This window comes from Rhopalosiphum padi, chromosome 1 (assembly GCF_020882245.1).
Source record: "Rhopalosiphum padi isolate XX-2018 chromosome 1, ASM2088224v1, whole genome shotgun sequence".
Lineage (NCBI taxonomy): Eukaryota > Metazoa > Arthropoda > Insecta > Hemiptera > Aphididae > Rhopalosiphum > Rhopalosiphum padi.
Window position 1 is genome coordinate 16667843 of NC_083597.1, and position 26032 is coordinate 16693874.

At 28.5% G+C, this 26032-nt stretch overlaps 1 protein-coding gene across 3 annotated transcripts in view; it reads left to right on the forward strand.

Annotated features, from left to right (window-relative positions):
- The window catches only part of LOC132931976 (CCN family member 5-like), a 269827-nt gene extending 251567 nt beyond the window's left edge, over nt 1-18260 (forward strand). For 2 of the 3 annotated variants that reach the window (XM_060998122.1, XM_060998124.1), the window contains 4 exons: nt 2570-2661; nt 5886-6015; nt 9957-10156; nt 14898-18260. In XM_060998122.1, coding sequence (XP_060854105.1) covers nt 2570-2661; nt 5886-6015; nt 9957-10156; nt 14898-15251 — 776 coding nt within the window. In that variant the 3' untranslated portion in view covers nt 15252-18260. The remainder of the gene's footprint in view (nt 1-2569; nt 2662-5885; nt 6016-9956; nt 10157-14897) is intronic. The other variant, XM_060998123.1, reaches the window with a different exon arrangement.
- The last annotated feature ends 7772 nt before the right edge of the window (nt 18261-26032 follow it).

Sequence of the window (26032 nt, forward strand, 5' to 3'; positions counted from 1 at the left end):
AACGCATACCAATTTTTAATGACGTTTTTTGTTTTTATTTTTTTCATTTAAAAATAACAATACAATATGACAACTTCGTGGGAAATGAGAATCCGTAAGAACACAAAGTTGCAAAAACAATAGGAAATGCTCATCCATGTACCTACATTTGTTTTTTTTTTTTTTGTTAGTGAAAACTTTCTGGACTTTCTATAATAAAGTTTTTCCAAGCATCAGTTAAATAAAATGTTATTCGAGTGTCTTTTTAAGGTTTTATTAACCTAGAGGTTTCCAGCCTCTGCACATAATTATTTTTTAGTCTTTATCCGTTGCAACATTCCTTCGAAGTACTCTCCAAATTTTATATTCTTTCAAACCTTTGTTATTATTTCACATTATTTTCTCATTCCATCCTCTTAGCTTTTCTAACAATACACTACTCGGTAACGTTTCTTTCATATTTTTTTCCTTGCACATGTAAATATAGTATATACACATTCATAACTATAAGACTGTAATTATTTTCTATTTAACTATTTTTCCTACAATGATGTTACACTTCAACTTTTTCAAAAATGTATCATGTTTTATTTAATTTTTAAAGCATATTATTCTTGATATGAGTTTTTTATGTTCGTTTTCACTTTAGCTATTAACTATTATTATTTAAATGTTTTAATATTATTGAATTATAATATTTTACTCACAAACATGAGTATAACTATTTTATTAATAGATTAACATCTTACTTTTAGTCACATTCATATTTTATTTATAGTTTATATTTCAACTTACTCTTTAAATAATTCCAAATATCTCATCTTTAAAAACATAATATGTATTAGGTTGATTATAGATTTAACAATCTGTCGCATAGTTTGTATGTAATAATTACCTAGTAGTAATTAATATTAAATGCACGTATGCTTTAGTAAGAACTCTCACAATATTTCCGACTAAAAAAATAATGAAAAAATCTTTATAAAACAATATGAAATATTATAATACCATGGTACAAAGTAATTGTATCTACTTTGAAATTCGTTACATTGAAAATGTAGGTAATAGATTTTAATTGTACGTAAATTGAGTGTCGTTTTTAAACTCTAAGTCTTGCTATCAAATCACGTTTATTTTCTTGGTCTGGGAAAAAAAGTACTTAAAGAATAATAAAAGTTTATTAAGATTATTTTTTTATTATTATTATTACCTTGAGTCTTATTATTATTATTACCCGACTGCAGATTTTTTTGATTTTAATTATTCATGATCCCGAGAGACGAAATTAACTTTTAGTTTGACTGATAAAACCCACAGCCTATGAACATTACTGTCATACTATACTAGATTCAATTAATTTTCCATTTCGGTTACCCCATTTCTCTTAATCACCTGATGGAGAAATATTTTTCTTTTTTTCTAGAATTATCTTTAGTATGTGGCACGTAAAACACCTGTAGCGAGTGTAGCAGTTTATTTTTTCTGTAAGTGTTCTAATACAATAAAATATATTATATTTGCTAATCAACTTAAATCAGCAATATATTAGCAATAATACATTGTATTTATACCATATTATATGAACGTATTATACAACTCTAAATTTAATAACATATTTCTTTTAAATAAGTAATTTCGTCCAAATTTTAACTTAAAATGTCTAAAAAAATAATTTATAATAAATAATTTAAAGCATTTATTAATTTTTAAACTTTATGGTTTCAGTATGAACTATCTATGATAAATTTTGTATTAATTTTTAAAAATTAAAGTAAAACGAAATTTTTTTTATAAATTTATAATTACAAAATGCTTAATTCATATACATATAATAAAAATTGTGCCTATATATTTTTAATATTTTTATAAATATTTATATAGGAACAACTTATGTGGGATCTTGTATTAAATTTCCAAGAATTTTGACACAGAATAGGTATTAACAATTATAAATAAAAATTGAAAATTTGGCTATGAATAGGTAATGCCTATTAATTGTATAATAAAGAATTAATCAAATTCGCCAATCACTGGTTTATACGTTATTCCAAGTTTATTCAAAACGTAGTAAATATTTTATTTAATATTAAAATCGTGTAAAAAGTTTTAAATAAGTTAAAAAAACTATATAAAGGTTTGTCATAACATTATTTTACTCATTGGATTTAAACTTCCAACTTTTTTACTCTTTAACATTTTTTTTCTTCTGTGTATTATTATTTTATTCTACATGCGACATTTTTGGTGTGTTTACCGCTCAATATTACTCTAAATGAATATTAAAAATTGTTAAGATGTAGTAACCACTTTATTTAAAAAAATTTTTAACTATTCGTAGAATCTTATTGTCTACCTACTACCTAGCACAATTTATAAATTATTTGCAAATAACAACTAACAAGTAAATTGATATATTATCATAAAAGCATATATCATAGTACCAAGTATTAAAAACAATAATAAAACCCTTACTTATACATAGATAATCATCTAGTAACTACATTTTAAAAGAAAAATAAACTTTATAATAATTTATTTAAAAAAAAATGTTAATTGTATATTGTTTATTATAATTTACATTTTTTTTCAGTAGTAAAAGGCTTACCGTGTACGGTATACAACAAGACGTACGACAACGGAGAAACGTTCAGACTAGATTGCAGAACGCAGTGCACGTGTCAGGTAACTGATAAATAACTAATCATTTATATTTACCGTTATAATACTAAACATTTTTTTTTTTTTTTTTGGTATACATGAATATATTTATTTTATTTTTTATTTTTTAGTAGGTATAGCCATCAAAGTCTTCACCTCGATATAAAAATTTATGTCTTACTTAAAAATAATTTATATTATATAACTCGTGTAAAATTAAAAAAAAATCATTATAATATACCGACAATTGCTATTTTTTTAAATGGGGTTATAGTGTTTAAAAATAAATACGTTTTCTATTGTTCTATAAAATGTTTAAAAATGTCCTTAAACCTCCAGTGACAAATGATTTTTTAAGAAAAAAAAAGTTTTTTATTATTTTGCACGTGGGACTCTCCGAACATTTATTTGCGTTTTTTTATTAAAGTCGTGTAATTCAATCGTTCTAACGTTCTACTTATTTAGAATAAATTAAAATATATTTTTATGTACATTTTAATAAGCATGCTTTAAGTATTGACAAAAATAAAAAATAATGTATTTACACACTATATATATTTTATATAATAAGTTCTGACAATTGTATATGATCCTTTATACGTTTTTAAATGTTTTAATTTCAGTGGAAAACTCTGTGTATCGTACTTTTTATTTTAAGCTGAGTATCAGAATACATATTAATGTTCATAATACACAATTTGAGTACCCAATTTAAAATAAATTAAATATTTATATTATTAATGTTAATATTTTTACTAAAAATCGTCATCTGAGTCATTGTACTAAATTACTAAATTCTTGAATAATATTATACATTTAATATGCTATATAATATTATCTCTAATTAAATCTCGCGAAAAATCAATGATGATATTTTTCTATTCATTTTTTAATTAAAGTTTGGTTTTATTCAAATATTATAAAACTACGTTATACACAATGGATTAAATATTATAAACTAAAAATAACTTATTTCCGTAATACTTTTCGAAGAAAATATAAGACCAAAATAAAACATAAAAATACAAATTAAACTATGACTTTATATAACCTTGGTTATCAACTCATAAACTTTATTAGATACTTTGTTACTATCTTATGAAAAAAAGCAATTATTTAAAATGATTAATCCTATGACTTATTGTTGGATATAAAATTCAAAAAACATTAAGGCTTGGCCAATGGATATTTATGAAAAGTTGTACCAAGTTTGACTTATCTCACTTGGTATAGCTACTAACGCAGAAAACAATTTAGTACTCTGATTTCAAATCTGTACTTATTCGACCAATTGCTAAAATAAATTAAAAAGATGTATATAGTCTACAAGACGCTAATAATCCTGATCTAAAATCATAATAATAAAAGCAACATAAATCCGGGAGTCACTGATATATTTAGAAATTTTTCAACGGAAGGACCCGAATAAATCTAAGCATCCAAATATATATTCAATAATAAGCCATCAAGAAATTTATTTGTTCATTTAGTCAAAAAATTAACTTTGCAATTTAACATAAATATGCTACAAAACTGTTCCTAAAATATGGCTATTCTCAATTAAAAGTGATCTTATAAATTTATTAAATAATTACTATATTATAATATATAAAAATATGTAACAGATATACTATATTCCTTGATATAAAAAGTAGTCAATATACTTAATTACGGTAAAGCGAATAGTTGACGTTCGTTTCACACATTATTTTTTATAAAAAATAGTTGAGATTGGTCATTATTAAAGAAAATATATTTTATATAACAGTTAAGAACATAATTAATCATATTTTATTATTTAGTTAAAAGTATATAGTAAGAAAACATAGATTCTACATTTTTGACTAAAAGTCCCTAACTTTATAATAATACTCAAACAAGCCTCTAAATAAATTGCAGATTTAAAATATCCTCTACTAACAAATATATTCTCGGATATAGGAACGTAATTATTTTCCAGACAATTTCCAAAACCAGCAAAACCATGATTTAGCAGTAAGCCCCTTACATCGTTTACAGCTTGCCGAAAGCAATATTACCTTGCACGTTATTAGATTTGCCATAGTGGCAACGAAGCCTGTGGTTTTATATAGAATGATTCACCAAGCATCCTCACCTCCTTTTTCTTCTTTAATAATGCAGGTTATTCAAAATCTGATTTTTAAAATTTTAAAAAGACAATATTTTTCTATTTTCTACATTTTTTTACTACTTAAGAAGTTTCTTAAAGATCTACAAACTTCGGTTTTCAAATGATCAGGGTGCTCAAAGACAGGTCCTTCTTTACATTAAATTATTTAATAAATTATTTTTATGAAAATGTTAACGTATTAAAATCAAATTTCAAATGAGCTGTTTTTGAAGTATTTAAAACTTTGTATAGTGAGAATAATAGATCAATGATAATGGATTTTTAAGATATGGAGGTTAAAGTAATTTGAAAATGTTAGTAATTTATAATAGTCAATCAATATTTATAGTTTAAAAAAATGATCTAAGTATAATAAATACTACTTCTGATATTATATTATATATTTTAGATTTTTGTAAAACAATTTTTTAAGAATTATTATCTTGTATATAAATATTTTAATAACTCATAAACTATATACTGGTTTAAATTTTAGTTAGGTACATCAAAATTTAAAAAATAATGATTCATTAACTAGGTTAGGTAAAAAAAGAGTTCACATAATAATAAGAAAAATCTCAAACATTTTAAAATGTGGTCCTTATCTAAGTATATTTTAAAAAAATTGAATAAATTAATTATTCAATTAAAGTATGAGGGAAATTATGTTTGGTGAATCACCTTGTATATTTTTACAACTGACATCTATATACCTAATAATAATAATAAATTTGTTCAAGATTATGGTGCTGGTTGTAATAATAATAATAATAATCGAATCATCATTTATAGACCCGATTCGTTTTTATTTATAAAACTGAGTGGTTATTTTATACTGAATCCCTTTTCAAATCGAATTAAATGATGACATATTATAAACATAAAAACTTTTCATCGCGTTATTTGTTACAACAATAAAATATGAAACCTAATGGAAAGTTTCTGTACCTACGTATATATTTCAAATATTTCTGGACAAGAGCCAACAACAGAAGTTGCAGTTTCTAGTTACTACAATAACTATATAATAATTTATATATTGTATAATATATAATATTTTTGTGTTTTCGTGAAAAATAATGATTATTTATATGAGTTCGATTAATTGTTTTTCCAGAACGGCACTTATGCCTGTGCGTCGTTGTGCCCACAAGAAAATATATCTCCACAAGGGCTTTGCAGGCACCCCCGTTTAGTCGAAGTGCCCGGACAGTGCTGCAGGGAATGGATGTGTGACAACGTAAATAGTAAGTGATGTACATAATAGTTCATTATTGTTATTTGAAACATATGTATACGACAGGAATATATTATATAATATACAGAACAATAAAACGGTGAGCCATATCGAATAAAACACTATTATTATAGATGAAAACACATTGACCATAAAATAGGTAAAAAAAAAAAAACTATCGATCTAACATCGACAATAATATATTGTGCAAAAAGGGTAGGAAGTGAGCTATTTTAGTCTCGGTCTAAGCTTGCAGTTTGAGCCACAGCTGAGGGTCGCAATTCGCCTTACACTGAAATTGCCTCGCCGCACGCCCGCGTGAGCCACACACATACTGTTTTTTTATGTAACAACGTTAGCCGCCTCCGAAAACGTCTCTATCAATATCACGATACTCCATAATGAACTTTGCACTGGAGCGACCCACCCACCCAAATGTATCGATATGTATACGTGTATATTAATCTAATTTGGACATTGTAGAGAGAGAGAGAAAGATTTCCATTTTTCTATACCCACGACAAAGGCAGCCGAAAAAAAAGCGTTTACCGTCCGCTAAACGGGAAAAGATTATTTTTTACAACGCTTTAACCTAACTTGACAAAAAAACTATTTTTGATTCGACCGATCGAGACATGGAACTATTTTATTTCGACTTCACTTGGTACGATATAGTGTTTTCGTGTTTTTCTTTTATTTAATTTTTTTCGGAGGTGGTCTTTAACGGTGACCCCGGAAAACATGTCAAGTCGAGATAGAAACGAAACAAAACGATTTTTACGGGAGATTGGTAAACAGGAAATTACATTGAAATATCATAGTCTCTCGAAACAACGCGTCTACGATATTATTCTATGGTCGGTCATGTTCGAGAACGACGCGGCGTCGACGAATTGATAACATCTTTTCATAGATTACAGAGGCGGTGGGTTTCGATCAATGTTTCAAATGGTCACACGTACACACACACACGACGCACACACACACACACACACACACGTACACACACACACACGTACACGCACACATACTTACACACACACGCCACGCGCGCGCGCGCACATACACCTTTGTGCGGCGCTTATATGCGACGTCACGTTCAATTTCAAAAGAGCCCTTCGAACCGGAATAGCATACGCGGCGGCCGAAGAAGGCAGAGGGAGAGCTTTTAAAAACCGTGCACGCGAGTGGAGCACTTAAAACATACGCCACAAATCCTCCGTACTCGGTACCTACCGCTGTGCGACCGAATCTCTCCGTCTCTCGCATCCGACCACACAAGCCCGTACAAACCGGGCCGACAGGATTCGCGGTCTCGTCCCCGGCGAAACGGAAACGCGCGTCTTCTTTATAAGTTTATGGGGTATAACGATTAATATTATTATCATAATAATAATATGTTATATTACGTTATCCAAACACGCCGTATCCACCGTTCGTGTTCTGTTCCTGCTGGTTTATGTTGTATTATATAACAACGCGGAGATCTTGACCGCGTTCTCGCCGAAACGATTACAATAATGTAGACGTATTCGTGTGTCCGCGAAACTATATCGCCCTTGTATAACATTGTAACCTACATAGGTAAGTAGTAAGTAGTAAGTACCTGTGGGTACTGACGCCGTCGACGAAATCAATTCATTTCATCTTCTATTTCATTTAATTATAATATGATTTCGATAACAATCTATATCGCCGTCTACTGTTTGACTCGGTCATCGTTTTCGATTTACTATACTACTTTATTGATAACCAAGTCTATTGACAGAGCATTATGGAACACCCGAACAAACTCTCAAACCTTTTTGATTTCCGCGAAAAAAGGAAAAAGACTTCCTGCCAACTGAAATCAAGCATTCCATTGTACTATTAAAAATAAATACATCTATTGAACACGTGACGTACACAATATATAAGTGAAACTAATCGACCTATATATGATATATCATCTAATTTGACGTACAGTAGTATAGTTATAATTTATAATTGGTTATTCATATTTTTCAAACAAACTACTGAGGAAAAATTAAAAATACTAATTGTTACGTGTATCGTGTATACAGTATAAGGAGATTTACTTTTGTAGAAAATAATAATTCATGTTGGAGCACCGTGAAAAAATGTATCGAAAAAATAATATGTCGTGCAGCATAATATTGAAAATATTTTTGAAAATCTGATTCTTAAAATGTATTAAACAATATTAAACTTAAAAGAAACTATAAAATGTATGTTCAATACTTCAAAAGGTCCTATTTTTTTTTTTAATTTTAATAATTCTTTGAAAGAAGCAGGATAAAACTTTAACCATAAACTAAAATATACAAAATTATCATATTTCCAAATATATGAAAAATTATGAATTCCATGGTGGGGCTACTGACAATATTTAGTTTGTTCAGAAAGGAATTGACCGCATATAATATGAATTTGAAATTTATGTTGCGTATAAAAAATTATTTAAAGATAATTTCTTTGTAAAATACCGAAAATTCAATTTTTAACCTTCGATAAAAAACATACGGTAATAATATTATACAAACGTTACCTGCAAAGTCATTATTGTTAATGTTTTACGTAAATAATGTTGTTGCGTGGACAAATAATAATTCTCTATTTAAACTTGAAATATTATACTATTATCGTATTTATATGCATACATAATATTATTTTAAATAAAAACAACAAATTAACTACAAAATGATGAACGAACATATAAATTTCAATTAAAAAAAATTACTTTCAAGTCTAAAGAAAAAAATTTAAATAGAATCTTTAGATAGAACTTTTCCATAGGTTTTCAGTAGTCGTTATTGATAACAGTATGAATATAATGTATAGCTTGTATATGTTTTAAATTTATGATTATTTGTTATTCGGCTAGATTAAATGTTATTTGTTCACGCGTGATACAAATTTTGTTAGACCATTTCCTTTAATCATATAATAAATCAAGTTTTCAAAAGCATTTCACAATATATATACGTGCGTGTGGGTATAATATTTATACTAGAATTTTCGTGTGTATTACGTCGGTTCAAAATCCGGTGCGCGCATTTTATTTGTTTCAAACTCATCCGCAACTAAGACGGTAATTAAGCATATATACGCGTCACATACCAACTAAAGTCATGTTAGATCGTACACGCACGCTTAGTGTCTGAACTAATGTGCTGGAAACGTGACGGGATTAAAACTTAAATTGGGTTCCGCATGCAAAAGATCTGAAGGATTTGAATCATTTAGTGACACCGAAAAAAGAACGCGGAATAGTTGCAAAATACACATTTCAAATTAACGTTTCTTTTGACAGAATTTCTTTCTTTTTTTTCTCCTTTTATTCTTTACTTGCAGCATATCTATTGTTTATTTTACGCCTCTTTAATAATTCCTATGTTTTTTCTTCGTCGCCAGCCTAGATGGACCGGAAAAAGTAATGGCCGACGATGAATAATTTATAGTTTAACCGTGTATTTGATGAATTTTTAAGGTTCTTGTCACACCGAAACACACCATGTTCGAGGCTGAGATTGAATTCAATCGACCGGATAAGCCTTGAGCATGCCAAACACGAAATTGATTGATAAACCATCCCAGTTCCGACAAGTTTTGAACAATTGATGAGATTAAAATGCTCTCGATAAATCGTTAAGTTTTACTTAAAGACAAAGTAATACATTAATTATTTACGATGTATTAAAAACGAATATGATAGAAACACGGAGTATCTATATAGATATTGAAAAAATAAAGCAAATTCACTGCCTGGCAAAATACCTATCTACTAAGTTAATAACACACCTATTAAAAATAATGTTGCATCAAATTTTATCATGAGTTATAATCGAACATGTTTATATAATAACTGAAATTTCTTTATCACATTTTCAATGTTGTAAAGATTTATAAAATACCAATATAAATAAATTAAATATATGTTTTTTTTTTTAGTGGAAAGGCCGCCAAATTGTGAAGCATTAGTCACACCGTGGGCGGAATGTTCATCTCAGTGTGGATTAGGCCTTTCTAGGCGCATGTCTAATGCAAATGAAGCGTGTAAGCCTAATAACGAAACTAGACTTTGTCAAATAAGGCCGTGTCACTCGCCACCATTGGTGAATGCTAAATATGCAAGACACCATCACATTCGAGTAAGCATAATACCTAATATGATATACTAATATTTTACTATCACAATGTATTAATATTAACTATAATTTCAAATTATTCGTATTAACGATAAAATCCAAAACAATTGAATACATTTTCATATAAAAAATGAAAATAAACAGTGGCAAACTAAAAATACTAATAAAATAATACATATAAACAAACGCATGCATGTTCAACTATATTATATTTATTATATTTCCTAAAATCTATTTTGGTTTTAGCACCCAAACCATGTATCTTCTAAACTACTAATATATTTACATCCAAGCCATTAATTTATTATAAACTATATTTGTAAATATTATTATTTTTTTTTTTATATAATATATAATTATTATCTCTATAATAATTAATAACTATTTTTTCCCAAATATTCGTATATATTATATAATTACATAAAATATTTATATTATCATTTTGTATACACTATACATGATGTTATTTACAAAATATTTTTATTCTGTTTTAGCTATTTATAGATAAGATAATTTTTTTTTTCTTTAAATGTCAATAAAATTTAACACAATATCCTACATTGGCCAATCTTTTAATTGTATAAAAATATTTAAAACACATAGGCACATTTTTTTTTTATATTTATACTTGACGTTAAAATTTAATCTATTCTGTAGTTAAAAATGTATAAAAACTTTTTTTTTATATCTAATTATGAATAACCTATTTTTCTGTACAAGTACGATAACCACTTGCCTGCTTTTTTTCTTTTATTATCATAAATTCATAACTTATAATACACTAGGTTTATTTAATTATTTTATTTTCATAATTACCTATATATTATTTTGATAATAAAATTATATGGAAATAAAATTAAAACGTCAGTAAAATCAGTATCGCAACATTTGTAAATAAAATCATGAAATCTAATTCAAATTAAACTGCACACTTTTTTAGTTCATAATAATATAAAATCAGATCGTCTAAAAAAAAAAAAATATTAATGTAAAGCTTAAAATATAATTGAATATATAATATACCTAACTCACGCGTAGGAGTGTAGGACTAATAATTTTTCCAAAGCTCTGTCTCCAACTCGTTTAAATTTTATACTATACATTACCTCACCAATATTCTAGTGATTTACGTAGTTAACTTAACGCGACATAAATAAATTATAATTTAATTAAAAAACAGAAATATTAATTAATGTATGTATACATAATGGTGTTCTATTATATAAACGTACCACATCCATTAAAATAAAACATGTACAATATTTAATTATAATTTATTTTTTATGTACTTTCTTCAAGTAATTTCAAATGAATATTGTTTTAATGACAATAATAATATGACGTTGAACCAACTAAAACCGTTTTTTCTGGTTTTATTACCAACTTGTACGTGTTCGATAAAAACCTCGATATCACGTGAAGCTTGCCATTAGTGGTAAAAAAATAAAATACGTTATATCGTTCAATATCCATATGGCGTATACAAGTTGTAAAAACTGAATGGTTAAATGGAATAAAATAAGAACGTTCTGCGTAGATTTAAAACCAACGAGACGGAGGAGTACGTGCACTGCCACCTTGATGGTAATGCGTCCGGCCGACCACCGTTATCGCATCATCATCCTGATAAATAATTTTTTTTTTTAATGCGAATTCCATTATTCATGTTCAGAACCCGCATGCATTGAAGGATAGAAAATAATACAATTTTTCACGACCGAAACATCTGGCCGAATGCTGTGACGGGTAGTGGGAAGGGGAAAATTTGAATGCCTTACTATTGCACGTCACGTCTACAGTATTTGTCGTCGCGGGTCGTGTTTACCTTTTATTTTAACCGCGCCCCATACCGTTCGCGCGGACAAGTTGTTTCTGGCAGGATAGACTAATGGGCGTACCGAAAGGAAACAGTGATAGAGGGAGAAAGACAATGAATCAAAAATATTCCTGTTCGAGTCCGAAAAGTCGGTCGACAACTTTTACGCCTCGGATTCAATCTGAATAGAAATTAGTTTGTTCTTTTATTTCCTATGCCTACATATATATTATTGTACTGTTTTGGAAATCATAAAAGTTACTTATAGCGTTAGCGACAAAACTTTTACCGATAACGATCGTAGAGGATATATTTTTATTCGTTTTAAGGCCCGGGTATAATAATAATTTATTGAAATATTTTATTTTCGTCAAACACAAAGGCGCGTTTCAAACTATTCGGCAGAGAGTCAGTTCTATTCTTAAATCTACACCAGATTCATTAAATAAAAATAAACCGTGTTCGTTTTAATATTCTCCAAGTGCACGGACTATTAAACCGTGGTATACACTCGAATGAATGTAATTAATTAAAAATAAACGACTCTGGTCGATGAAGTGTATAATATATGTATCATAAAAATTTGATTTACTGTTATGTACCTATATATCATTTGAAATATAAAAAACACTAACACAGCTGTGATTATAATAATCAAATAATTTTTTTTCGTGTATTTTAAACATTTTTATTTAAGACGTATATTAACCGTGATGATTTTTTATACAGCTATAATTTTTTCATGTTTATTTTTTAACTTATTGCATTACTGTTTAAAGTAACCAACATAAAAAAGCCTTATCAAACTCAATTCATTTGCTACAAAAATGAGTATTTTGCATATAATAGATTTTCAAATACCTACATCATATTGCCGTTGTCTAAGCTAGAGAATATATATACGAGAAAATGTCTAATCTACCTGCTAACCTATTTAGCTTCTGTCGCAGGTTATATAAATTGCCTACCACCGCAAGGCTAACAGTACTATAACAATCCGTCTATTCACGTGTTTCTTTGACCACAAATTCCAAGCAGCCACCTTTATGATACTATATATACGACATATTCGTTTCGTTTAATATCCCTATCTCTTACAAATAAATTATCTAGTTTAAATATATAACCACTCTTCTTGTTTGGTGTTTGTATTCTGTCCATTTCGAAATTACCTTTGCCGAAGTCACAAACGATAATAATATCCTATTGCTTTCTCCGCTAAATCGATTAGTTTAACGTTTGTTTTACTTTATTGAATGCGTCTTTACCTTTATTTTTCATATTATAATTTTCCTTTCGCGACGACAAAGACTAAACAATATTATATATATTATATATTTATATCTGTATTACAGTACAACGCGATATTAGATTAATTCATGGTCATAATTTTTTAACAACACTATATCAACATTATTTAATTGAATTTTACAAGACCCGGTTGTAAAAATTCGATTGTCCCAACGTTTATATAGATAAATTGTAGGCATACCGGTATAATACGATTTACTACGGTAATTGCGCGTGAAATTCGTTACCATAAAAAATAATAAACGTAACAGCGATTTTGGTGAAATAAATTTCATACGAATAAAAAAAATAAGCTCAATCAATTATGTGGGATCGGCATTCAAAAGCGTATTTCAATTATTCCAGTTTCCCTGGCTTCGTGCAATTCACGTTCGTAAAGAGAAATCACACAATAATAAACTCGAGTACAAACAAAATGCATTGGCCGTAATTTACCTAATTTTTTTTATTTTTGAAATCATGGTAGCCGCGTATATTACTCGTATATTATACAATCAAAATTATTATGTACCTAACAAAATACTAGAGTATTATATATTTACATATAATATATTATAACATAAAATGGAGTTCTTATAACTTTTAATGAGTACATAACTTGAACACGTTTTTAAATATGTTAGTAATACTACAAATAGGAATGTGTGAAAAACCACAATTTGTGATTTATGCACAAATTATATATGATTTTTGCTTCTCGATAGGTAGTAAAATTATCAAACATTATTATAGACATTTTGGTGATGAGGCTGTCATTAGACAATTTTTCTTAGATTTATAGTGGCAAAGTTAGGTTAGGTAGAGTTTTGATAATATTAATTAGTTACATTGATATGACATTCGCATACTTAATGTACATATGATTTACGAAATTACCTGTTACCATATGATTATATATATATAATAATTGTAATTAGTGGCCAATAAAACGAATTTAACTAACTCAATAAATCAGCTAATTTTTTTTAAATTCAATAAATTTCAATATTATTAATATTTAATTTTCATTATTACTATAATAACTACAGTCTACAGTCTATAGTCTACAAATATAATTTGCCATATTAAATTTATTTTTATTATTGTAGATATAGTATTATTATTAATTACATAATATTTTCAGTGGTAATGATATCACAACCATGTAGCCTCTTTGGTAACTACAAACTATACAGTATATGCTCTTCAATCACGCGATTGAATGTGAGCGATGAATGTATTGATTTTACAATTATGTAAAATAATTGTGTTCTTATTCTATCTGTCATCGTATTTTGAGACAGTAAAAATAATTCGATTTTCGACTTTGAGGGTAGTTTTGGAATTTTGGATAGCAAATTATTAGATTTAGTTAGTACTTTGGCCAAAAGTAAAAATTTTCCAGTAGGCTTTATTAATCGAAAAAAAAATTAAGGGAACGCAGAAATATTTACGCTTAACCGGTTTTCGACAAAATTCGTAAAAATCGTGAACATATTTTAGAACCTAAGTATTTTGTAGTGAAATATTATTGTCATAAAATCTTCGATTTTTATAGCTAAAAACACTATATAGGCATACGTTTTAATTTCAATTGTTATATTATATTTTAATTATCGTCTGTATCCGTTTCCGCAGAAGGGCCACGAGTGCAAGGCGACGATCAAGTCGACGACACCCGTCCGGCTGAAGTTCGGCGACTGCCGGAGCCGGAAGACTTTCCACCCGAAGCGGTGCGGCGCCGCGTGTCCGTCCTCGGGCGGCGGCAGTGGCATCGTGTGCGCTCCCGAGCTCAGCACCACCGTCAAGGTGGAATTTCTGTGCCGGAGCCCGGTGGAAGGCCACGACCGGCTAGACGGCGCCGTGCCCGGCGACGATCTCTGGGAACCCGTTCGCCGGCCCTTCTCGGCCACCGCCGACGACTATGTGCACAGCGTGTACGTGGACGTCGAGTGGATCGTCAAGTGCACGTGCCGGCGGCGCACGGACTGACGACGGCGGCGGCCGTGAACCGCCGCGCGCCCGAAGCCGACGCCGCCGCCCCTGCAGCAATCAGCCGCCCGCGACTTGGCCGAACTGTAAACATTAATTTTTTTTTTTTATTTATAATTTCAATATTCGCGACACACACACACACACACACACACACACACATGCAAACTATACGAAGACAGAGACGACAACCGAGTTTTTTTTTTTTGTTGAAAAATTTTGTTTACGATTTAATATCGAAGTTTATTATTTTTATTATTACATATTGTTGAGTTGTACATTGTTATTATTACTGCTGCAGCGTTTCTCTACCTTTAAATATTATAATGCGTCCAGGTTTTTCCACCGATATTTTATTAAAAACTAGTTGAAACTGCAGATGAGGTTCTTTCGATTGCCGCTATTACACTCGCCAAGTATGATAATTCTCCGATTTCATCAATACTTATCTGAGTTCTGCGGTTTTCTGAATGAACCTCCGTGTCGGGGTGTGTACAGTACGTGTCAATCAAATTATTTATTTTGTATTACACTATATAAATCTAACAATTATTTTCTAAATTAATGCTGTAATCGTATATATGGTCAGCTGGACCCGCGCGAAACTATTCGTTACCCGTTAAATATGATATTCAACCAAATTTTAAGAAATGAATCATAATTAGGTGGATAGGTAGTATATTTAAATACAACTAACACAAAACGTGTATTGTCAAAAATCTGATTTTCGGTTTATAACATTTATATAGTTTTCCTTTTTTTGCGTATACCTATCCAGTATATATCGCGTTTCCCTCTCGAAGAATATTTTATATAAGTTATATAAAATCTAAAAAGTCTAAGTTCCGCTGTTTAGAATCACAAATTCAATTTACTGAAATGATTTTTTTTTTCAAAATGCCTATATATCAGCCCATTGCAGTATTTCAAATACCTGATCAATAATATTTTGAGATATTATTTGTTTTTGAAAAATAAAATAGGTTTCCGAGAGGACCAATACTGTACAACACCATTATTTCGTATCAAAACCGCTAAAAATACAATCACTAATAATAAACGACCGTTAAGAACCATTGTTTTACACATTGTAAGTTTATATATTATATATACATATACAACATTAATTATTCAATTTATACATATTTTTTTTCACTAATCGTTATTATTGAAAAGACTTGATCAGTCTTGTCAATATCTTATCATATGGGAAGGGGGCAGAGTGTTTCTAGCGTACTACTACCCTCTTCTCGAAGAAGAGATATTTTACGTGTGTGGACGTCACTCCCAGTGGAGACCGATCGGTGGGGCAGGGTAGAGTAATCAGAATGACAGAGGGGGAATACGAAGTAGTATTTTTTGCCCTGGCTGTGGTTCGAACCAATAACTACGCGCGTCATGACCATTGCACCACCTTGTCCCACTAATTTGTACATAAAGCACACTAAAATCTGGCGTATTTTACAAATAAATAGTTGTAAATCATTTACTCCACTTACTATGTTTTTAAAAATAATGGGATTCGTTGTATGCATAATAATCACGTATTATAAAACATCGTAGGTATAATATTATATATAATATTTATTATTATGTACATCATACCAACGTGTATGATCAAACGAATAATTTTAAAAAACTTTTTGTAAAATACAATGTTATAATATTATATTATGTTAATAATGATATTATATATTTATAATATACACACATTCATATATATATATACATATATATATATATATTAACAAGGGTATAATTTGGATATTTTTTTTTGCCAAAATTAAAATATTATTAATATGCTTGTAAAAACACATTGTTTAAAAATGTACCGTTTGGAATTATACTAGATTAATATGTGAATAATGAACTATCATAATTATTATTTTTATTTTATTTTTGTCGTAAGTAAGATATGAAATCGTTTTCTCCTTACAAGCTTCGACCACATTGCACCATTTTATATACTCACCACACGTACCTGCATTATACTTGTATAAAAATACCTACATATTTTATTACATTAAAATAGATCTCTATACATAATTAGGTACCTGCCACCGTTTCATATCACCCACCGAGGATCTCCGTGTGCAATAAAGAGGATATAAAATTTATACACATTTTCAAACCACCATGCTAATGAATTCGATATATCTGAATTTAAAATTAAACCATTGGCTTTATAACTAAAATATTACAATACAATTCGAAGACACTGTTCACAAATCACAATCGATTCATAATAACATGAACGTATTATACGTTTCCAATTACCCGCGGGTGAACAGTTTTATGTTTTCTCTGTTGTATCATGTATAATATTCAGCGTTAAATTATATTACGTGTGACTGACAAACCTTTGAAGATAAACAATAATCATTTGATTTTTCACCGTTACAATGTTACAAAACTTACAATACGTTCAATACAATTAGCACATACTATTTTGTTATTATTGTACGTAAAAGATATTTACAGTTGTTTTCGAATAACAGATAATAAAACGATTAATTCAAATCCCTATGAACATTATACGCTACACTTACGTAGTAAGCGATTGACTAACAGCCTGAGGCCAACTCCAATAAGGTATTCTTTATACAGTGCCTTAATGGGATACTTTTATTCTGCCCTACCTTTAGGTCCTTCAATATTAACATATCCACACTTTGTTACCTAAAATATATTAAATAATAATAACATTATTAATTGGTTTTGTTAATATAATAAGAATAATATAGAAGGGTTACAAAATTAAAAAAAAAAAATGTATAAATGTTTTTGTTTATTAACCGACAGTCAGATTATTGTTTATTATTATAGATGTAAGTAATTATGAAACATTTCACATAATTAAATTATATAAGTATTAAATACTTTAAATATCTTTTTGTCATCATGAATACGAAAAGGCAAAAAAAATGTATAATTATATTTTGTTAACGTATAAGATATATCGCAATTTGTAATATTTAATCGAATTCAATAAAAAGTTATTATTTGTAATTTTGAATACTTTTTTTTATTCCATAAACTCATAAAATAAAATAATTCTGACACTGATAGTTATTATTAATATTTACATTTTGATTTTAAATAATGATTTATATCAGTATTCAGTACGCAGTGGCGTTCACAGGGGGGGGGTGTCACGGAGATATGTCAACTCCCTTAAAAATAAGTATCTGTTCAAATTATAAAACAATAACTAAAAAAAAAAAAGGTCAATTCATACATATAATTATAATTTATGACACCTCCTTAAAAATATCCTGCGTACGTCACTGTGTGACTGTAATGCATGAATCTGAATAAATTCAGTGTACCTAGTAATAATTGATACTGTAAAAGTGTAGAGAAAATGTAAGACTGTAATTTATTTAAATGAATAATGACAGTGGTTAGTAGACAATTTATTGTAATATACAGTACCTATTTCACTTCAACGAAAAATAATTCAATAATATAATATCTACACATTTTGTATGATTATACCTATAAAATATTATGCTATAGATGCAATAATTTTTAATTATATTTAAAAACAATAATCAACTTATTTATATCACATAAAAGCTAAAAAATAAAATGTAAAACATTTCTGTTACATAATTTAAATTTGTAGAGGCTCAAACAAATTTATAGATACTAGAGTGCCTAACCATATGAAAATAAAAAAAAAGTCTGACTTAAGCAATATAATACAGACACATATTATATTGCAATTATTGTAATAGTTTATACCTGTTAGGACAGGTGTGAGCGGACTTACATCTCGTCATTATCTCGCAGTAGATAATAGAAAACTTATTGATTTTGATAGCTGATAAGCGATATCAATATTTCTTATCAAAATGTCAATATCACGCAATATTTTTCAGGATAGATTCAATATCTATTTTGCGACAATGTTTTCCTTTGTCATTTATATTATTTTATTGGTAAATTTTAACTTAAAAAAATATGTTTATTTCCCATATTAAACAATAAACAGGCTTAAAAATTACGAAGGCTGAAAAGTGAAAATAATAATAATTACAGTTAATACAGAAATAAGGCATTTTTTCATACCTAAGTTATAACTTATAATTATTATAACATATGACTTGTACCTTATTTATGCAACAGTTCAACACACACTATCCAATTTTTTATAGAAATATGTTTTTTTTTTTAATACCGTGTAGTGTTTATTTTTCCAAAGTGCAGTGACGAAAAAGATAAATATATACATTTATCAATGTTAATTTATTAACATTTATTAATTTATTAATTATTCGTTATAATAATACATACATATTAACATATATTTAATATTAGCTTCTTTTGACTGGTGTAATTATTAGTAAATTCACAAAATTATAAGAAATAAGAAGAGGTTTTTAAAACATTATTTAAAATCAGCAAGTAAAAATTATTTTTAGATATTTGTATTTATATTTAATTTACTCGTCTATATTTAATTGAATATATATCGTACTATGTTCAGTTGTAGTGGTATTTCTACAATATGTTTTCGTCAAATATACGCATATTTATTTACGAATAACAAATAATAAGAAAATCGGTGGTGGTGACCGATGTCGACAAACCGTATTCTCGTTGCGGTGTTACGCAGTATCCTCACCGAAAACAGACTGTGGTATTTAATAACACTATTTATTTCCTTGGAATTCCTCGCTCGAATATATTACGAAACGAAGGTTACCTGGTTTCGTTAATGGTCGCGGAACCCGCCGGTTACGGTACCATCAGCTCTTTATATAACGAAAACAACAAGACCACACGAAACCAACCCACGAACGGAACTGAGCCTGACGTGACCGCTGCAGGACTTGATCTCCGACCCGTAGTGTTACCGTTTATTAACTGCAATTATTGATAGAACACAGCTCGACGGCTACTCCTACGGCTATCGACGATTAGGACGACGATGAACCACCAAAACCACGGCTCACAAACTCACCGCCGGGTCCGGGAGTCGTGCGACTAACACGGGGACTGCATTTTCCTGCCGTTCGATGTATGCGGAAAAATTGGACGCCAAAACGAAAGACCGCTCAGAGTCGACGAAGGACCTTTCGTCATCGGACGCCGAGTCGATTTCATGTGGCTGTCAGCAATCGCTTATTCGTTATTCGCGACTACTACACTACTAGCAGACTTTTCCGCTATCCGCGACCCGGGGACCGGCACCTATTCCGGTCGTCTCCAAGGCTGTAGCCTGTAATTGGGCAATGGAGAACGACTGGATTTTCCATACACGTTCCCTTAACTTAGGCGGTTTTTCTAGTAAAATTTATTGTGGCAGTCGCAGTATGAATATAACGTACGAAAAAAAAGTACTAATACCTAAGTATATATTAATTGTTTTTACCAAAAACAAAGCCCCAGAGTATTAATGTTACGGTGAAAGACGAAAATTGGTAAATGTCGTCATTCCCCGGTCAATGACGTCATTAACCAAAATGATTCAATCATGTAGGTAAATGTTGTAAAAACACATATTTAAAACTCAAATGTACATCTTTCACCGGTCATTGACGTTATTTACCAAAACTTGTGGTAAATGAAGATAAATCTTAAATAATACGCTGATTGTTTTAATATAGCAGACTTGGGTAGTATTCCGAATACTTTTTTTTGAAAGTATTCAATACAGTATTTTGAATACTTTTTACAAATATTCTTAATACAGTATTTGGAATACTTTTTTTCGTCCAATCACACTAAAAATAATTTCATTACTTCTTCTGTAATAGAAATTGCTTTTGCATTTGTATATAACCATATAAGCACCTATAATCTGTGTATATTTTTATTCAAAATATTTTATAACAAATAGTAATATATTATTTGGTTTTATACTATTTTTAGTGGGTAATGTTATTTCCAATTTGAAACGTTGAGTTTGTAATTATTATTATTATTTAAGCCACAGCAACTTGGCTATTATTGGCATAAAGTAGTTGATTATTGTAGTAATTTTTATAATAATATTAATTTTATTATAATTAAATATTAATTAATAGTTTGTTTTTTTGTGAGTATAATGTTCCTTTATTAGGTTTTACTAAAAAAGTTACCCAATTTATTACTTAAATGAATCACATAATATTATAATTTTAATATAATTTATAATAAATAGATTGGACAATGTTCACTTATAAACACTGAATTGAAAAAAATATATATTTTTATTATTGAAATCTAAATTTACTAAAAAAAATATTTGGAATACTTTTTATGAAGTATTCAGAATATGAATTTGAAATACTTTTAAAAAGTATTTTACCTAAGTCTGCTGTAATATAGATGCTATTTAATAATGATTTAATTATTGGTGGGTGATTCATTTTTGAATCTCATCATTTTTTAGTGCCACAACCAGTTTTGCAATTGCATCGATCAGCTCTGGGTAGTTACTCCTTACCGTCGATTAAGTGGTCGTATTGCGTCCCATTACGATAACGAATTATGATATCTAGTTAATCACATATAATGTCAGTCATATAAAATTATAAATGTATTGATCAATTTAAACAAGGGTAAATTACCAGAGCGGAGTGCGTAAAAAAGTTTCACTCAAGTTCAAACCACAATTTTTAACCGTAATTTTTTTCAAGTGACTTTATTTTAAGTCAAAACTATTTTTTTAAATTCGATACAATTCTTTCCATAAATGAATTGAACATTCTCCAATTAAACTGGGGATTGACGTCAATAACCGGGGAATGTCTATACATTTACAACATTTACCAATTTGTAGGTAAATGACGTCATTTACCACGTTAACATTATTAACCGTAACATATAATTACCTATTATAAGTAAGTTCTTCTATTAAATTAATAAAATATATACATTTAAATTGCTTATGTTTTTTTGACAAAAGGGGCGGACAATTTAAAAATATTTCAGCCTAGCCTCATACAAATGTCTAGTTTCGCATAAAGTGATAAAGGTATACTAAAGTTTTGCCTACGATTATAGATAATATAGATAATAATAACATAATATTAATATTTATAATCAATGATAATATCATATACCGTGAATTCAGTTTAACGTCACAATATTGATACAAGTTATTTTGTTTTTGAATCTGGTAAATACTATAAATCATATTTTTTTATATTTATTGTTATACTTCAAAAATTAATTTAAAAAAACACGTTATACAAATTTTCGAAGAAAAAAAATACGGCAAAGAAAATAACAGGTCTATTTTGCACTTGAATTAAATGAAACCCATAAAAACCCTTAAAAATCTGAAGATTCAAACCCATACCTACCTAATTATTTTTATTTTCAAAACACTTGAATTAATTAAAACTCATCTCATAAACATGCATTCCAACACAAAACTTTTACAACTTTTAATTTATTATAAAAATAGCACGTGATATGTATTTTATTCAATTGTATGCCTTGTTATACCAACTCTGTTTATGTTAAAAAACGTAATCGGCAGCGACCAGTTTTCGTCAGACGTTAATCAGACAACACCCGTTTTGCCGTTTGTCTATCGCTATTCGATACCGTCCTACCGAATCAACGATTTGTAAGTCTACCATGCATAGTGAAGCGACGCGCCGACTACGTTTCTTAACTTGAACAGAATATAGTTTTTGATACCTGATAATTATTTACTAGCATAAAAACAATCTTTTAGATTTAAAGAAACTGATTTTTCAATCTATAATAGATAACATTGTGAATGCAAATTTGTTAATTGTTATAACAATAATCATAAAATATTTTTCTATTAGAATTAACAATTAATATTCTAAGAGTAAAAGACAAAAAACGTGTAGGTACTTACTTTTCATATTATTAATTCTTTGGGAGTACTATTAAGCATAGCGATTACGACCCGAATATTAGTTTACATTTTGCATTCGTATGTTTGAAATTTAAATAAATAACTCTGGTGCAAAGAGCAAAGCCCTGGAAAAGAAACTATATCAATTATTTTCTCTATAATACTGTATGATATTACTCTTGAGCATTATTTAAATGATATTTATTTTATGTTCGTAATTCAGTCCCAGGCCGGCGCTAAACACTGTTTTCCGTAGAATTCAAAATTCATCGTTTTGTATTGGAGTACACAGCTATACTGCCTATACTTACACGACGGAATGATACGCGGCGGAAAACGCCGAAATAATAAAAACCGCAAACTCCTGATTTTACGTCGTCTTAAATTATAAGGGTCTGTACCGGTGACTGGAAACGCTGTGTATAGACCGGATCTAAAACTGCATTATACTTACCTATAAATTATGTTATGGTAAAATAACTAAAAACCGCTCTGGTCTTAATTACTTATTTAAAGCGATAAAAGTGATTTAATTGTCCCTTAATGTATAAGTGTAGGTAATACTGTAATAGGTAATTAATATAGTGATTGTAATAAAATAGGGAATTTTAACAAAACGTATGATTTGATTTAGATTTTAATATTCTAATAAATGTTTGATTCCAGGGACCAGTAATATTATAATGTGTGATGTTATTATATTGTATTATCTGTCGGGCACGCACATAAACTTGGTAATATTATTTATTACCGAACGTTACTTTGAACCAAGTAATATTACGGTAAACCCTTATAAGCTAATGAATTCATTATTATTTAATATCGTGTGCTTTTAACATATATATAGTGACGCCCGATATGAATAGCTTATTGTTGCTCATGTTACAAAATAAATAATAAAACGATATAGTAATAATATTAATAAAAAAAAAGGTTTTTAATCTTTTATTATTTTAAATAGTCACAACATTTTCGTACATATCATATTTTTGTTGTTTTTGTGCTTCTCGTAGCTTCTTTCGTATTGTAATACGGGTAAATATCATCCATATCAACTATCAAGTTTGTCCATTACAAATATTTGTATAAATTGTTGTGTTTTTGTGGTGGCCCAGATGGACACAAATACAGAAATATACACCTAGTGGCTGGTAACATAATCCTTAAATAATCATATTTCATACGAATCGAAATATAATATTTAGTGATATATTGATTTAATTTACGTATTAATAATAGACCAGGTCCGTTGAAATGTCTTCAGTTTTACATAATTTAATGTTGTTGCAAAACAAGTTCAAATTTGAATTATTAGGTACCTATAACATTTAAAGTTTTTTTTCTATTAAATGACACATATTTTTAAATGTTATTATTATGTTTCTAATCAAAATATTTTTGATTATTTATGATATTTGTTACCTATATTATATAAAAATAAATGTCGAACGGGTAGTTAATCATATTAATTATACATATGATTATTATAGTTATTTAAAATGTGAATGGGAAGATATGTTTAAACTGGCACATGCATATTCACCCCGTATAATGTTGGTCCATTTCTCTTTAAAATTATACTTACTGTCTACATTCATTATAGCTTATCAGCACCGAAATATGAAAATATTATTCCATCTGAAGTCATTGAGCCAACGAACCATCAGTAGTATATAATAAAAATATATTTATATATTTTTTAAACTTATTAGGTATCTAGGAATTATATTCGAAAAACGTCTTACCTCAATACCTGGTCTTCACTCAATAGACATATCAGCTTCTGCCATCATTCCACAGATATTATATATTATTAATTATTAAATTTATATAGGTTATAGGTATGTACCTGTAAACAATTACATTTATAAAATTAGAACTGCTGCAGAAAACACTTTTTCTATAATCTATTATACAAATCATCTAAATTCACCATTCAAACTAAACTAAATATTTACAAGTTTCTCACCAAGCCCTATGGATATATTGTATCTAAATAAAATATATAAGATTCCATCAAAAAACCCAAATATTCTAGTTTTTTTTTTTATTTATTTAAAATAATTTACAATCTAAACAAATATACAATATAATAATTGTATATTAATGTATAATAAGCAAATTTGATTGTGAATATAATAGTTATTGACAGGAAATTAACATATTTTATGATCTCATCCGACCTGGTACTTTTTAGCCTTTCAAGTACTTATTATTGTGATTTTTTTTTTTTATTTTATTTTAGGTCTCTTGGACTCTAGGTCTAGGCCACTGTTTTTTGAGTCTTCTACGTACATTAACAGGAAGTGTGGTGGAAGATAGTTGTTTTATTAATGAGTTATTGTGAGAGTTTAATTACTTTAATTTAGTATGAAATCTAAATTAATATAATTTTGCTAATTGATTAAGGGTAGGAATTATTAGGTTTTTGTGAAGCAACAAGGAGAAGATATTAACTATCGAGGCAGATGGATTGAAATGTCTAAAGCATTTTGGTATTAGATGGCTTTGCAGTGCCGCATAACGGCCATAACTGAATACCGTATGTCCAAACTGGTCGAATTATTGACTTCTATATAGTATATGGTAAGTTTATTGGATAGGGAAAGTTTGGATTTCAAGTGTGGTATTAGGAGAACATTTTAGTAAAAACCATGTTTAATCACAAACGCCCTTGATTATATCATTATAACGACATAAAGTCATGGCAGTTTACCAATTGCGCCTAAAATTACTTTTTTATATACCAATTACGCTCAAAATATTTTACAATACCTAAGAAAAATGTATTAGTTTATTATAATTATTATAAAATAAATTAACACATTAACCGATTTTTTTGTGTGTATTAATAATAATAATAATATAATATAAATACATAATTTTTTTTTCGCATTTTACAAGTTATTTTTTGATCACCAATTATTCAAAATTAAAAACCAGGTAGGTACTT